Consider the following 17,509-nt stretch of genomic DNA (forward strand, 5'->3'; position numbering starts at 1 on the left):
AATAATTAACTTTAGCTTATCATAGTGGCTGACACAGTCCTCTAGGAATAGACAGTAGCTATTTCCACTGATATCTTCAACATTATCATTTTTTATGTATTTCAGACAGAAGGGTAGCAGGGGGATATAGGTAGGTCCGCACATAGATACAAACAGGTAATATATATATAATCACTTCAAGGCAACATTGTTTTACTCCCCTTGGTAATTCCTCAAAATATTTTATACCCTCTCCCCTCAAAAGTTACTCCCTTTATGTATTGTTAATTCTGTTGATATCAGGGCCTGTTTTCTCTTATTTTGTCTTCTGCATTGAGTTTTTCAGATATAATTCTTTCGTTTCTACAGTTTAACATTTACCAGCTATTCAAGCCCCTTTTTCTAGACTTTATTAATGTAGCTACTTGGGAAAAAGATTGTAACATTTTAGAAGTAAGACTGGTTGTGTTGCAGGTATGTGGGGAAAACACTTTGATTTTGACATAGGATCTCACTCTGTTGCCCAGGCTGGAGTGCAGTGGTGCTGCCAGCAGTCATAGCTCACTATAGCCTTGAACTCCTGAGCTTAAACAGTCCTCCCAACTCAGCCTCCCAAGTAGCTGGGACTATAGTTGTGTGCCCATCTACACATTTTTTTGTAGAGATAGGATCTCGTTATGTTGCCCAGGCTAGGAGCAAACTTAATAAAAGGACTTGTATACTCTTAAATTGAATTTTATGATTTTGACCTACTGTTTTTGCTGTGATGTCCTCAATGATTCCTATAGAACACACAATAATGGTAATAACCTACAGGAGCCTCCTCTCATGTACAATTTTATTTTTCTTTTAAAGAGATAAGGAAGGGAAAAAAGTAGTTCATTTCCTTTTTTCTCATTTAGAAAAAAATTAAATTATACTACATTTTCTGGTAATCTGTTAGAAATTTACTTTATTAAACCTTGGTAACTGCAGCTATAAACCTAAAATATTCTTCTTATATTGATAGACCAAACAAAAGGGCTAAAACCAAATCTATCATCTAATTTTAGATTATATCTAAGTTAGTAAGTCTCTTCAAAATAAAGGAAGGCAGTTTAGGACACAGAAATTTTTATACAGATTGAAAGTTATCTTCCCTGAAAGAAAGGTGAATCTGAGAATCTAGCCACACTTCAAAAATGTGTGCAAGTGTTTATTCAGAATCCCTTCTATTTTATTAGAAACTGAAACAGTAATTTCACCAGGAGGAATTGCGTGTGCTCTCAATACAGGTAAGTTTGCCACTCCTTCCGTTGTTGTCCATTGCAGACATTTTGGACTCAAGGTAAGAATCCAAATGAGAAATAAGGAATATCCAGTCCCTGATGATTCATTTAAGTCCTGTTCAACTAGATGAAAGCTTCCACCAGAAGGAAGAGTTGCTGTTCCTCCTGGCTGGCTTTGTGTTTCTTTCAGTTCTCTAAAGAACTTTGTATTTGGGCAGCTATGCTCTGTTGTGTCAGGCTGCTGGACAGGAGTTGATGCTCACGGCGCCGCTGACCAGGGCTGCTTTACTGAAGCTCACTGGGTGTCCATCAATCACAAAGTGGCGTATGCAGCCTGTGAAGGGTTTGCTGGGGGCCAAGCGTGGTGTCAGTAGAGATTCTGAAAAGAGCAAGTAATAAAATCAAAGATTGCAATTGAGGTATTGCAAGCCCAAATATTACTTTCTGGTAAAAGTAAACATACTTGCATCAACATGATTTACATTTCAAAAGTGGACTATTATAATTGACTCATTTCTCAGGAACTTTATTTGCTTGTGAAGTCCTGTGAACATGTGGTAATTTTAATGTTTTGCCATATTTTCCATGATCAGATTTCTGTATATTGTAACTGTCTTTCAAGGCTGAAATTTACCACTTAAGTGTAAGCCTCAGCAGTGGATTTTCATAATCTACCTATGTTTTTAAAAGTTAATTTCACCTGGGCCTCTCTTATAATGTATGCTTTGCTAAGAAGGAGGAAAGAAACTGTAGCTTCCACACTATATTTGGACTTGGTTAATATTTCTGTTTAATTTATTACCCTTCACCCTTAAGCCTCTACATTTTTGCCTGTTCATAAAATATAATGAGAAAATAATGAACCCAAATAAACTAAAACTTAATTTTTCTGAGCTCAGGGTTTAAGAACTATACATAGGGTAATGATAACTCTCTTAGTCTTTGTGTGGGCACAGGTGCCCTGTGTTATGCCAGGGAACTTTCTCCTCCTATCTTAATTAGAAATCTAGAGGAAGCCTTGTGCTTATTAATTGTACAGACACAATTAAATATGTTAGGATGATGGAAGCAATATAATTTAAAACAATTTAGAGAGCTTAGAAATATCATAAAATTAAAATCCATTTAGCCAAAGCTTATTAGTATTTACACACAGATATGTGAGCAGTAGCAGATAGAGGATGGAAACACTTAGAAATCAGTAATTCAGGAAGGAACATAGAACAGCAAACAAGACATCAGCAAGCAGCTGTAATGTTTTCTAAGCAATGTAGGGTAAGAATATACAGAAGCTATGTACTGAAAATAAATCATGGAAATGGCATTTCATATTTAGAATTATAATCATAGAAGTTTTAGATTTGGAAGGGGCATGAGAGATCAATTCCCTTTATTGTCTCTAGATTAGTGTAACTATACATATTCTTTAAGCCTGCTCAGTGTACTTCATCATCTGGGTAAGAAATGAGTGAACAGGAAAGCTTATGAGGGGTAGAACATCTAATACTTCTGCTTACTTTGGAGACCAGACTTAGAACATGGGTTTTTATTATGCCCAAGCTTACCATCCTTTGGCTTATGAGGGAAATCATCTGGAGGTAATAATTTATGTAGCAGTTAATGGCCTGAATAATTCACCACACAATTAATTGTAGGTAGTGACAGTACAGTGCCCTAGAACCCTAAGTAATTGATTATTGAAATTAATGCATAATTTTAAGAGCAAATGTTTACATGTTGAAGGCTTGACTATATGAAAATAATGCAAGATTTTCAGTAGAGGAATGAATGCTTAGACCCGTGGGTAGTTTACATTAACAAAAACATTTTATTTTATTATTATTATTTTGAGACAGAGTCTCACTCTGTTGCCCAGGCTGGAGTACAGTGGTGCAATCTCTGCTCACTGCAGTCTCTGCCTCCCAGGTTCAAGCAATTCTCCTGCTTCAGCCTCCTGAGTAGCTGGAGGGATTACAGGCGCACAGCACAACACTCAGTTAATTTTTATATCTTTAGTAGAGATGGGGTTTCACCATGTTGGCCAGGCTGATCTCAAACTCCTGAGCTCAAGTGATCCACCCACCTTGGCTTCCCAAAGTGCCAGGATTACAGGCATGAGCCACCACATCTGTCAGAAAAAAAATCTCTAATCTTTAATTTCAAAATGATCACACACTAAAGTTGATTTTTTTGATTTGCAGTTCTATGAATTTTATGCATTAGCTTTTTATGGATAGAAATAATAAGTCACTAGAGTTCTGAGTGAGATTCTTGGAGAATTCAGTGCATTTAGGGGTTTTATTTAGCCTAACTTCTTCAGTTATCCTTCTTAATGCCTGGTTCCTGATGTAATTTTAGTGGAATTAACCTTGAACAGCTCAAAATGATATGATGAATTACATTTTATCTTAAATTATAATTGCTTTTGTTCTAGGCTTGCTGGCATAATTCTTAGATGGAATTAAAAGCTGCAGTGGTGCATGCGCTCGTGGTTACACCCTCCCGGCCTACTACCTCCTGTGCTGGCTCATTAGCTAAAGTTTGCTATTCATTCTGTGTCTCAGACAGGCTGCATTTGGCTTTAGGTACATCTTGCCCATCCAGTCTGTTGGGGCTTAGCAACTTTTGTAGTGAGGATGATGGCAGTGTGTGAGGCTGGGATCAGACTGTGAAAGCAAACAAACAAAAGTCAAAAAGAAATATTTGTTTGAAAAATATAGTAAGAACGTTGGGTGCATAGTGAAGAACAAATACTCCAACTTCCATGTCCACCTCCCAAAGCCTAGCACAGTGCTTAATAGGCAATCCATGCTGTGTGTTGAATATAGTCATGTTCCCTGCCATCAGTACTACTTAGTTACAACAGTATTCTGTGCCAAGTGCTACAACAGTGGTATGCATGCACATCCTAGGGGGAAAGGGACGTGTGTGTGTTAAGAAAAGTCTGAGCTGAGTCCTAAAGGTCAATAGGAGTTAGGTTGAGGAGGAATGGGGGAAGTTGTTCCTTACAAAGGTACTAGGGGAGGAAATGAAGAACATTTGCCAGAAATGGAGGCCCAGTTCCCTTATGCAGAGGCCTGGAGTAAAGAGACCATCATCGAACATTTAGGAACTGCAAGTCCCAGAAGGTATAGAGAGATCCCAAAGGCAGGGATGAGGGAGAGAGATGGTCAAGGAGCTTGCATGCTATGGTGAATTTAATCCTGGAAATGCTAGGGAATCTGTGAAACACTTTAAAGTGTGTTGTGATTTCTGGAGGGAAGCAATGTGCAGAAATGTGCACTGACGTGAGACTTTTTCATGCTGCACCTGCATGAAGTGCAGTGCTGGCCTTTGCCAGAATCCTTTCAAATCTAAAGTCAGGAATAGAGAGAGGACTGGGGAATGGAGAGGGGAGTGGAAGGGGGAGACAAAGGAGAAGAGTTGCTTTGCAAGGGTCTCAAATCTTCTTTTCACACTGGGTTACCATTACTGTCAATACTAGTATTAGAAAAATTCACACAAAAAAGAGTACTTGGTTGTTAACTCTTTTTGGAGTACCCAAGGTCAGATGCTTAATTTTATGTGTGCTTTCTTGCCCTCTTAATTAAAGCATTGTCTTTATGTGTCAGTCTAAAAATTATCTATTAGAAGATTATTAAAATCTCCACCAATCCAAGCATGAAAAGACAAATATCATATGTTCTCACTCATATATATGAGCTTAAGAAGTAGATCTCATGAAGAGAGGTAGAGAGTAGTTGGTAGTTACTAGAGGCTGGGACAGGAAGGCAGAAGGAGATGAAGTTGCTTAATGGGTACAAAAATACAGTTAGATAGAAGGAATAATTTCTAGTATTTTATAGTTGAATAGGGAAATTATAGTTAAGAATAATTTATTGTATATTTCAAAATAGCTAGCAGAGAAGAATTGTAATGTTACCAACACAAAGAAAAGATAAATGTTTTAGGTGACGGATATTGCAATTATCCGGATTTGATCATTACACATTGTATGCAGGTATCAAAATATCACATGTACCCCCAAAATATGTACAGCTATGATATGTCAATTCAAAACTCCCCACCAATTTCCAGCTGCAAAAGCTGGGTTATTTCCTTTTTAAATCCCACTCCCCAGCCAGAACATTCAGGTTTTCTGAGATAATGAAATGTGTGAAAACAAACTCATTCAATATGAAGACATGGTCCTTGCTTCAGAGGTTTAAAACAATTGGGATGTGTGTGTCTTGTCCATGAGTGTCCTGTTACCATCCTGGATTATACACAATTCTTGGCAGATGACAGCAGCAGTGACTGATGATGTTTGCAGAATTGCAGCTGGGAACCTCTCTCAGGGAATGTCACTACCAGCGAATAACAACTTATGGTCTGCAGCTGTTTTTGCAGTTCAGACTAATCATGGACAGAGAACTGTGCTTTTTCCTACTGAGGAAGGGGAGCAATTCACAGCAAACTTAATCCTCCAAAGTTCTCAGATCCCACTGTAGTGTTAGTCAGTGAGTTTTCTTTGTGTTTGAGATAAAATAGGGTATGTGTTTCACCATGTGTATGTGTGTGGAGGGTACTTAAAAGGGAAAGGAAAGAAAAAAAATAAGCAAATATGGCAAGGGAGAGTAACAGCTACCAGCTAGAATGCTGGAGGCTAGATCTTATGTGTCACTTTATTGTGCTTTTGCCTTTTAAAGGACACTGTATATAAAATCCTTTGAGTAACTGGGTGTATCATGAAAACACATGGTTCAATTCTATAATAACAATTATGAGAACTCAGTTTTTTGAATTGGAAACTTTTCCTTTTAAACAAGGCTTACCTGGAACACCTCCAACAAACACAGGTTCCCTGTGATCAATTGATTGTGGATTCAGGGGTCCAACCACGTGGTTTACTTCAGAGTCCACATCTAACTGAACCACATTTGAATCTCTAATAACTGAAATGCAGGGCAAAGGCTGGTCATAAGTGGCACTGGGGTGATGAATTTTTACATGAGAAAGACTATCATAGTAATTGCTTTTATTTATAAATAAAACCCATACTTTCTTCTATATTATTAAAATCATCAAAGATGTCTAACCAAGAAATGGCTGTAAGTAACATTTTTCTTAAAACGGGAGAATATTTAGAATATTCTTGTGCTACTTTTTTTGCTCTTTAAGTTGTGCATTATTTAAGCAATTCCTCAACACTATTTTGTAGCATTTATATTTTTGAATCACATGTGGATTAAATATACACATATTAGTATAATGACATGATTTTCTTTTCTTGTCTACTTTTAGACTGTCACGTGTTACCTATCATATAAGTGAGAGCCTAAGTTCTGCCAGGTCATAATCTTACAGTTGGGTGTGCAGGCTCCCCAGGACACCCAGCTTTCCTCACCTGTAATTCTGTGCCATCTGCCATCACAGAGACTCTGCTTGGGTGTTACTGAGGTGGAAAAATCTCTGAGGCCATTATTGACTTTCACTATGACCTGCAAATATAGGGCAAATTCTATGATTTAGTTTATCCTCATTGTGATAAAACCGAATTTCTTAATTTACCACAGTGAAGCAATACTTCAACAAATATTCACACATGATTAGCTTTGCAATTTGAACACAAGGGGTCACTCTTTGGCAGGCTATAGAAATAGGTTCAACTGGGGGTGCTCCTTGGGGAGAGAACAAAATGAGAAAACAGGGAGAGAGGGACAATAAGAAATAGGATGAATCCCTTTAATTGCTAAAGGTGGAGTGTGTTATACAAATCAGGTTACAGTGTTGGTGAAGAACTTGGACTTTGAAGCTAGACGGCCAGTCTCCTATTTAACTTACTCTCTGCCCCAGTTTTCCCATTTGTAAATTAAAATCGATACTGTTACCTACACAAAATAGAGATAATTGGGAAGATTAAATGAGTTAATCTATGGAAAGCATTTAGAATATAGTAAGCACCTAGTAGGGATACATTTTATTATGATGGCTCAATATAATTTAATAGAATGTACTAGAACCCAAATAAAAATCTGTTGTATTAAGTTAGCAGCATAAATGAAAATTTACTTTTTTCTTAATATTTGCCTGAATACTTCCATGAATATTCGTTAGTAATATTTTAGGATGAAAGTGGCATTTAATTATAACATAATTTTTTATTTCTATCAATTGAGAATAACATGTATACTATATATACATATTTGGTACACCTACATGATATCTGATATACATATATTATAGATATTTAGAAAGATGTTTGTTTTAGTGTTTGTTGATTTTGATAGTTAGGTTTGCTGATTCCATTTGGTGAAAAAAAATGCTTCTCATTCTTTTGTTAAAACTTTTTATGTTGTTACTGGTGATTTTTTTTGGGTAATTTTGCCATATTTTCATCACTCTTCATATTTATCAGATCAACTTTCAACATAGGAATCTGAATCCAAATATTGCCCACATTTACATTTCATGTTACAGCTTTCCTATTTTTCTTTTCAATTAGGAAAGATTGATGAAATAATTCTGTGAAATATATCTGCTTCAGATCTAGAATCCAAGATCAGATGAAACAAATGGTTACACTTTTCAGACAGTACCTGTCCATTTTTCATGTGAACATTTAAGTACTCCCCATTGACACTGTGGCCGTGGACCAGGATTCCAGAACTGCTTCTGGGACGGACTTCAAATGCAATTTCAAACTTCAATCCAATATTGAAAGATTCATCTGTGGAGATAAATACTATAAACTCCCAAGAATAGCAAGATAATATTTGTAACTATGGTGTGATTTTGTAATTATGTATCTTTGTATCCATTTATAAAAGCTTGATGCATTTTTCAGAAAGTGGCTTTTCCATGTCAAATTCACTGTGGAAAGTTCTATGAGGAAAGAAGATAATGAACACATCAGTCCTGTTGTGGGGTGTGAGGCTGGGAACAGCATATAAAATATGTGTTACGAGAGCTCAGCATAGGAGAAATTAATTCTAAGTAGGAGCAGCACTGCTGAGTATTTCTCAAGTGAGCCGGACAGGGCAATCTGGGCAGAGGAAGTAGACTGAACGCAGATACAGAGGCTGGAATGCTTGGAGAGCATTGTGAAGGCCACTGTGGCTGGACTGTCCCTGCCAGGGGAGAAGGAGGCATGGTAAGTGGGAGCCAGACTGGGAAGGGCTCTAGTGCTGAAGTATGGAGGTTAGGCTTTATTTTGCAGTCACTGAGCAAGAAAGCTATCCTGATTGGACCTGTATTTTAAAATAAAGACACTTTTCAAAAAAAGACGTATGCAGCCAACAAACATATGAAAAAAAAGATCATCACTGGTCACTAGAGAAATGCAAATCAAAACCTCACTGAGATACCGTCTCAAGCCAGTTGGAATGGTGATCATTAAAAAATGAGGAGACAACAGATGCTGGAGAGGATGTGGAGAAATAGGAATGCTTTTACACTGTGGGAGGGAGTGTAAATTAGTTCAACCATTGTGGAAGACAGTGTGGCGATTCCTTAAGGATCTAGAAATAGAAATAAAATTTGACCCAGCAATCCCATTACTGAGTTTATACCCAAAGGATTATAAATCATTCTGTTATAAAGACTCATGCACACGTATGTTTACTGCAGCACTGTTCACAATAGCAAAGATTTGGAACCAACCCAAATGCCCATCAATGATAGACTGGATAAGGAAAATGTGGCACATATACACCATGGAATACTATGCAGCCATAAAAAAGAATGAGTTCATGTCCTTGGCAGGGACATGGATGAAGCTGGAAACCATCATTCTCAGCAAATTGACGTAAGAACAGAAAACCAAATACTGCATGTTCCCACTCATAAGTGGGTGTTGAACAGTGAGAACATATGGATAAAGGGAGGAAATATTACACACCGGGGATTGTTGGGGGGTAGGGGGCTAGGGGAGGGATAGCATTAGGAGAAATACCTAATGTAGATAATGGGGTGATGGATGCAGCAAACCACCATGCCATGTGTACACCTACGTAGCAGACCTGCATGTTCTGCACATGTACCCTGGAACTTAAAGTACAATAAATAAATTTTAAAAAAGACCAGAGAAAAATGTAGACAAAGCAAATATCAAAATCCATTAAATAAAAAAAATTATTAAACAAGAACCTAACTGGTCCCAGTGCTGTACAGCATTTCAGAGAAGAAAGAGTAGAGAAAGTATTTAGGAGCTGTTACTGAGGTGATCCAACAACATTCTTATTACGAATAGTTGTGTTTACTCCAAGAGACTCATTGCAAACCAGAGCATTTAAATAATGTTCACTTGATGTGTCTTGTAAATCATGTAAAAGAATTTCCTGCTATTAATGCTCATGGAGTAGTACATAAATTGTGCAGTTTACTCTGCGTTTCCAGCTGTCCAAACCATTAGAGTTCTTAGCACTGAAATTCCATGAAAGGCTGAGAATTGGGAGTATGAGTGTGAGTGTTTTAGTGCAGAAGGTGGGTGAGGCAGGGGAGTAAAATCATGAGCTAGACAATAGAGGAAGTATTACCTCTGGGTGTTCTACTGGATTTGGTGGTGGTTTAAAAAGTATACTTGACTGTATTGTGATTTCTGTATTCAGGGGATGTGCAAAGTACCTAAGTGTCCTGAGAGCAAGGAACATGCAGCTTTATACTCTTTCCTGTCCTCATTCCAGGCACTTATTCTGGTGTCTTCCTCACACAGTGATTGCTCCATAGAATGTTCTTGGAATGAATTAGATGATGATTGCGTGTACTCTGCTAGGATTTTATTTATTTTTAGAGCTGTTATGTCCCGTCATCTGGCATAGAGACTGCCTTACGGGAGGCATACAATAAAAATTGTTCAATAAATGAGTGAGTAATGATCAAGGAGAATAACAAAAATCCAGAAATAAAAATTTCTGAAAAATAGTGTCTGCTGGTGTTTCAGATCACAGGGAGGAAGTGGAACTTCCTTTAGTAGTACAATGGTTCATTCCAAGAAGGAGCAGAGCAACACTTTGAGGAGCAAGGTGGCCAAGAACTGACATGGCCCAGGCCACGGAGCAGCATAGACATTCCAGAGGAGCCTAGGTGGTCTTCATCCAGAAGTTTGGCAGCTGTGGAGAAGCCTGGTTAGGGAGAGAATAGAAGGATGGAGATTGCATGCGTGGTTTGGAGTGCAGCAGGGAGAAAGGTGGTCTTTATGGAAAGAGGTCATCGTCTAAGGCTGAGTTTGGCATTCTTAAATTTTGACTCTGGGCCTGATATTCTCTGTTAGCCATCTCCAGGAAAGAAGCATTTCATGACTCATACTTTTAACATAACTAATGTTACCTAGAACCACGTATCCTCCTTCTGTTGAAAAGTAAGTGCCTGTTTCCATGGGGCCTTCAAAGCAAGGGGTCACGCTGAATGTCTGAGAAGCAGAGGTGATGGAGGCCCCATTGAGCTGGAGATGGGCGAGACAGCCACTAAAACTGTAGATGGAGTTAATCTGAGGAAAGAAGACATTTCTTAAAATCCATTTTCTCAACACAGATGCACCAAGGGGAAGCAAAATGAGGGGGTTTGAGTCCTGAGGGAAACCAAGTAATTCCTTGTTTTATTTATTTCAGCTATCTGAATGATTGATACTTTCCTGGGTAGTTGCTTTTTAACTTGTTTGAAGCTGGAATTTTGTATTTGATAATGTCAAGCTGTAGTAATTAAGCTATGGACATTTTCATATTATACTTTAACAAAATAAGTTGCAGCTGTGGTTTTCAAATTGAATATTTAGAAGTATCTTGTTTTCCCTCAAGAATGACAGCTGTGCCAAGATCACCTAAGGCTGATTAGGACTAGCACAGTTCTTTACTTAAATCTACCATTGCCAAATAAACAGCAGAAAGCTTTCGGTTCTGGTTTCATAAGCTGTGTTTGTGGTTGAGAATGTTTTGTATCACAGAACAAGAAACTGGGGCCACTTTTGATAACTGATTTTGTACTGCATTTGGACATTTTCAAAAGGAGACTGCCATGGAATTGGGGCTGCTTATCTAAAATCGAATTATAATGTAAACCATCTTTTTTGCTTCATCTACATATATTAATGGGTCTTAAAAATTATTTTCAACATTGCTAAAATCAACCTATATTTATGTTAAGAAAAATGTAGTTCTTTGATGCATTCCTTTTATTGCTAAATATTTTAAAAAGTGTAATATTTTTAATTTTTAAATTGCACAAATATTTTTCTACTATATTCTCACTTCTCCCCAGGGTAACCACATTTCCTTTATACATTTACAAATTGTGTGTGTGTGTGTGTCTGCGTGTAAGAAACTAAAAATGGGATTGTAGTCTGCATAATGACATGAAATCTTTTATTCACTCAATAATCTATAATGCAATGACTTGCTTTCTTTTTTGTTATCTCTTTACATTAAAAGCATAGGTACTTCCTGAACAAATAAGATCCCCTTGAGACATACATTTTTATGATAATTTATGCCTGTGAAGCTTTTTTCATTTCACATCTACCTCAGAATCAAAAGATGACTTCTGACTTTGTCATGCCGCAGGGCAGACAGGCAGCCCACAGGGCAGTACTTACTTTGATATCCCATCTCCAGAAAACTAGTTTTACTTGTGCTACTTTCCAGTTTCCTCCTCTGTGAAACGAGGGCCTCAATTAGATGATCTTCTGGCTCTAAAGGTCAGTGGCTTTACCTGATCCTGCCTGGCTTACCTGAACATTTTTCACAGCCTTTCCAGGAGCCACACCTCCCAAATAAATGGGACCCTTAATTTTCCAGGTAACTCCAGTAGGAGGAAGACTTTCTTCTAGGACTCGAAGACCATCAATCACCAGTCGGCCACTGCTCTTTTCCCGAATAAATATCACCTGCATGAAGAGAAGGAAAATAGCGCATCTCAGGTACATTCCAAGACTGGAGAAAAGGCTGTTGTTTCCTCTTCTCCCAATTTTGCTATTGCAGTGCTGTGGGAAGTCTTCAAAACGTTTATCTAAAAACTGGTACCTTCTCTGAAGATCAGGAGTTTATCTCTTCTGTTTAGTAGGTTTCTGGCGATGCAGTTGTTCTCTCCCACTTAAATTTCTTGTGATTAATTGTAATGCATGTTACATTGCTTACTTTTGCCATTACATACCCACCAAATTGCTTTCAATATTTATCTACTCTCCCTGTGGTATCCTGTCTTCCTGATTTACTATTCGCTTTTTATCTTCCACAGCTTAGTCAATAAATGACAGTCCATAATAATTTTTGAAAATTAAAAATCTATTGGCAGTAGAGAATAAGTGAGAAATTATTAAAAACCACATTTCAGTTTATGTTGGCTACTGAAGGTTAAAATAATTACACTTAGCCTGTGTCTCTTTTTAAGCAGTATGCCTCAAGACTTTTATAAGGAATACGATTTTTTTTTTGAAATTGAATTCTGAGCATGCAGCAGAATTTTAAAATGGATATTTCTAGAAAGAGTAATGGAGGGCCACTAGTGTCCCTTTGACAATGGTAGCCATTTGCTGATAATGCTGTTCTCTGCCTTCAACTTACATCATGCCACTGTCCGTCATTGTATTTCTCCTGGCTTCTAATCTTCAGTTTCTTGTGGCCAACATTAAACATGAAAACCAAGCGGCCATGGGCCAAAAATAGAGTCATGAAGTCATTCTCTTCTTGATCTGAGACATAGAAGATCATGCCATGGGAGGAGCGAGTTCTCAGGCGAATGGAAAACTGAGATCTGGTAAATGAAAAGAAAGGGATTATCATAGGTAAAATGAGACTGAGGATGATCTCTAACTTCTTAAAATAATACAGTGTAAGGAAGAATAACTAAGTAGCCATTCTATCTAGTCCTAAGCACATTACTACTAATTATTCCATACGTAATATTATTAATGAATATTAAATTAGCATGGCTAGTTCAAAAATGTAAATTCTTCTCTACTTCCTTAGACAACAAGGATGTATTCCACATTTAAGGAAATGCTGTTTCAGTTAAGGATATTACTGTATCTTGCTTTGAAAATATGGCTGCAGGCTGGGTGCTGTGGCTCAGCCTATAATCCCAGCAATTTGGGAGGCCAAAGCAGGAGGATCACTTGAGGCTGGGAGTATAAGACTAGCTTGGGCAACATAGTGGAACCCCATCTCATGAAAAAATTTTAAAAAATTAGCCAAGGATGGTGGTGCACACCTGTAGCCTCAGCTACTTGGGAGGCTGAGGTGGGAGGATCACTTGAGCCTAGAATATTGAGGCTGCAGTGAGTCATGATCATGCCACTGCCCTCCAGCCTGAATGACAGAGCAAGATTTTGTCTCAAAAAAAAAAGAAGACTACAATTTAGTAAAAATATATATGTTAAAGAAGCTTATTCATGGGGACAAAATATTTGTGAGCAATACAAATAATGTAATATCACTTGTGTGCTATGTAAAATACAGACTAAATTGTTTTCCCAATAAAAATTAATTAATGGATAACATATGTAAAAAGCAGCCACCTGAATGTGTAGAAATTAAACAAAACCTTCTAGAAATTTAGCCCCAGGCTATGGATAATATAAATTTATTAGGTTACCTTCTAGTTTGATTAACTCTGAATTATTCCTAAAAAATACAAAATACTGATTCTGCCTGTTAGGCAAGTAGCAAATTATAAGGCATGAGAGATTTCTTATTGAATGCTTTGCCTCTGTGAATGTTTGACAGAGCTATGTAAGACCTATATAAAAATATTTTGGTGCTAAAACTATAATTTTTCAGTAGTATCAGGTAACCTTGAGATCTGTGAAATACTGGAAAGAGGTGATGGGGTTGGAGATAGCTGGAGGGTCACAGACATACAAGAGTATTTGTATTTTCAATGCCTTTCCTTATTAACTTTCTAGCAGTTCAAATACACTCCCATATACAATCTGGAAGCAATTTGTATGGGAGAGGGAGGATGATATCAAGGTTAGATGACCAGTCATTCGAAACTTGCTCCACCTTCCTCTCCTTGTCTTTTCTTTTTGATCAAACACAGTAAACTCCTGGAAGAATGAAGTTTTATGAACCTTACATTTAGGAAGTCAAAGAGAATATAATTCTTTGGAAAGCATAAATCATGTACTATTTCATATTTATTTTGATGATAACATAATAGGATTAAGGTGGCACAGAAAAGAAAGATAGGAAAAAAAGAGGACATGTGGCAAAAAAAGATGGAGCCCAGCCATGTCATTAAGAGTCTAGAAGTATAGTGTGTTAATTTACTTTGCACCAAAATCTTCTTTTAAGTGCTCAAACTCTTGGCGGCTGTTGGCTGTTCCTCCATATTGATAGGCGTGCTCTATTGCTCTAGGGCTGTTGGAAAGGTGGCAATGAGAGTTTCTTGGAGTATTCTGCTCTGGGAATTTCAGGCCAACAGGATCCCATGAAGGTGCATCTTTACTTTTCCCTCCCTATAAAAGTAAACCAAATTAGGGGATGAAAGTGACATACTAGCAGCAAAAAATAACTTATGATGTCCTCATCATTAATAAGGATTAAAAAATTGTATATTATTTGCATGTTTTCCATTCATGGGATATTAGGCCCCCCCCTTCCCTACCTCTACCACTATGAGCAAATGACAGCAGTAGCTGCAGCAGTAACATCAACATAGCATGTTAACGAACCCCAAATTCTTCTGCATGGTAGTAAAGCAAAGTTAAACTCAACTTATAGAGATAACTGCTCTATCATTTAAATTAAGCGCACATCTTAAACAATAGTGAAAATTGGCAAAGTTGGCAATTAAAGTGACCCTGAATAAATTAACAAAGTCCTTATACAAGAAACAATATTAGTCTGGGCGCGGTGGCTCACGCCTATAATTCCAGCACTTTGGGAGGCCGAGGTGGGTGGATCACGAGGTCAACAGATCGAGACCATCCTGGTCAACAAGGTGAAACCCTGTCTCTACTAAAAATGCAAAAATTAGCTGGGCATGGTGGTGCGCGCCTGTAGTCCCAGCTACTTGGGAGGCTGAGGCAGGAGAATTGCTTGAACCCAGAAGGCAGAGTTTGTGGTGAACCAAGATCGTGCCATTGTACTCCAGCCTGGGTAACAAGAGCGAAACTCCGTCTCAAAAAAAAAAAAAAAAAAAAAAACAACGATATTAACACAGATTCTTATGCATGCTGTGTAAAATGTTAACATAGCAATATCTTCAAAATACTTAAGGATATTTTTGGTGATAGGCTATGTAACGGACTTTTATGTGACAGGATATAGAACAATTTTTAAACACATTGTGCTCTTAAAACTGCATGACCGATTCTAAAATTTAGAGTTGTGCAAGTATAGGCTAACATTTAATGATTATTTAGTTTTAATTTCTGAAGCAAAATAAAAGTAAATGCAAATAAATTCAAGTATTTAGTCACGTATTCAAGCAAATGTTTGGTGACTATTGAATGGGTAGAAGTAAATGGGAAGGAAATCAGTGTTTATACATGCCTCCTGTGGGTGGCATGTAGTGCGGAATAGAAAGTGAGAAATGATCCCTGTTTTTTAAGGAGCTGAAAATTAATTTGGGGAAACAGTTATAATAGCAAATTGGAAAACAGGTCAGTGCCAGATAGGACCTTAGATGACTTGCTGGAGGTTTTGTTTTTTTGGGTGACGAGGAGCCACACAGGTTTTGAAAGCAGGGAGGGAGTGGCCTGCTCTGACCCACCTAGCAAGATAGCTTGCAACAAGGAAGGCCTGAGGCACAGCAGAGTTCTGGTTCAGGATTACTGAATGAACGCACACCTTTAGTTCCTCCCGCCCCCTGATTCATTGAAATGTCAGAACTATATGCATAAAAATAAACCCACAGCAGTCCTGGAAATCTAGGAGGGTTTCTACTGGCAGAACCAAATCATGTGGAATTTCTAGAAGATATAAAGCAGATTGGAACAGATGGACAAGAAAACCCTTAATCTCATGCAGGCAAAAGATAAGACCTACCAAAAAAATAGTGTTTTAGCTAAATCTCAGAATTACTCTCAAAATCTAGACGTGATTTTGGGCAGAGGGCAGGTTAATTAAAGGACAGACCAGCTGTGCCAGTGTCCTGCTCTCAGGGCAGCAGCTAGTGCAGTTGGATTTTGGCAGTGGAGACTCTCACAGTGGTGGTTAGGTTGGAGGAGATGGGAGCTTGTAACTCTCATGTCCTAAAGGAAAGCCCACCTGGTTCCACCATTCCCTCATCACTTCTTTATGCAGTTGTCAGGACTCATAACCTGAGTTTTACTGCCACAGAATCAAGGTTTCTCTCTTGGATGGAAGAAATATACCCAGCTTCCAATACTTTTTGGTCTAGGATCTCACACACAAATAATGGCCATAGCTTCAAGCTGTAGGTGGGCCGAATGGGCTGGAGTAGGGCTGCCAGATTCTTTAATGTCGTAGGAAAATTTCCCCAAACCCATGCTCTGTTTCAATCCCAGTGGAATAATATGCTTTATTATTATTATTATTGTTATTTTTTTTTTTTGAGACGGAGTTTTGCTCTTGTTACCCTGGCTGGCGTGCAATGGCGCGATCTCGGTTCACTGCAACCTCTGCCTCCTGGATTCAGGCAATTCTGCCTCAGCCTCCCGAGTAGCTGGGATTACAGGCACGCGCCACCATGCCCAGCTAATTTTTTGTATTTTTAGTAGAGACGGGGTTTCACCATGTTGACCAGGATGGTCTCGATCTCTCGACCTCGTGATCCACCCGTCTCGGCCTCCCAAAGTGCTGGGATTACAGGCTTGAGCCACCGCGCCTGGCCAGTAATATGCTTTATGATGGGAGATATGATCATCTTTCTCTCAGTGAAGGGCCCAGCTGGAAATACTTTGCACAGGGCCTGGAGTGAGGGTGAGAGAACAGAGTGAGTGAGGGTAGGCGACTTTCCCAACTCTGGCTGCTTCCTGTTCTCTCTGTTTGGATGGAAAAGATCTTATGCTTTCTTAGTCAGTGCATCCACTTAGCCCTAGGTGCTCAGTGAGGCACAAGGTTATTTGAAACAGAACAATCTCAATTTACCAGTCTTGCCTTACACTGCTTCAATGTGGGAATACATGACTATGGAGGCTCCATCTCTCATCTGCTGCAAAAAGTCAATAAACTCTGGTATCTATATATGGCAACCAAATAGGCTAATTCTTCTAAACTCACACTCTTAATAATGATAAAATAGCCAAGTTATAACTTAATTACTTTATACCACAAAACACAGAGACTCAGTTTATTATCCTAACATGGGTATATGTATGGAGA

The 17,509-nt window shown here is 38.2% G+C and overlaps 1 protein-coding gene across 9 annotated transcripts in view; it reads right to left on the reverse strand.

Moving 5' to 3' along the window:
- Positions 1 to 903: 903 nt before the first annotated feature.
- Positions 904 to 17,509, reverse strand: part of LAMA4 (laminin subunit alpha 4) — a 209,616-nt gene continuing 193,010 nt past the window's right edge. For all 9 annotated transcript variants that reach the window (XM_054254353.2, XM_078369971.1, XM_054254352.2 and 6 more), the window contains 8 exons: positions 14,489 to 14,676; positions 12,782 to 12,971; positions 11,950 to 12,105; positions 10,554 to 10,713; positions 7,826 to 7,956; positions 6,634 to 6,727; positions 6,062 to 6,181; positions 904 to 1,626 (listed from right to left, as the gene is read on the reverse strand). In XM_054254353.2, the coding sequence (XP_054110328.2) occupies positions 1,481 to 1,626; positions 6,062 to 6,181; positions 6,634 to 6,727; positions 7,826 to 7,956; positions 10,554 to 10,713; positions 11,950 to 12,105; positions 12,782 to 12,971; positions 14,489 to 14,676 (1,185 nt within the window). In that variant the 3' untranslated portion in view covers positions 904 to 1,480. The remainder of the gene's footprint in view (positions 1,627 to 6,061; positions 6,182 to 6,633; positions 6,728 to 7,825; positions 7,957 to 10,553; positions 10,714 to 11,949; positions 12,106 to 12,781; positions 12,972 to 14,488; positions 14,677 to 17,509) is intronic.

Source organism: Callithrix jacchus, chromosome 4, assembly GCF_049354715.1.
Source record: "Callithrix jacchus isolate 240 chromosome 4, calJac240_pri, whole genome shotgun sequence".
NCBI lineage: Eukaryota > Metazoa > Chordata > Mammalia > Primates > Cebidae > Callithrix > Callithrix jacchus.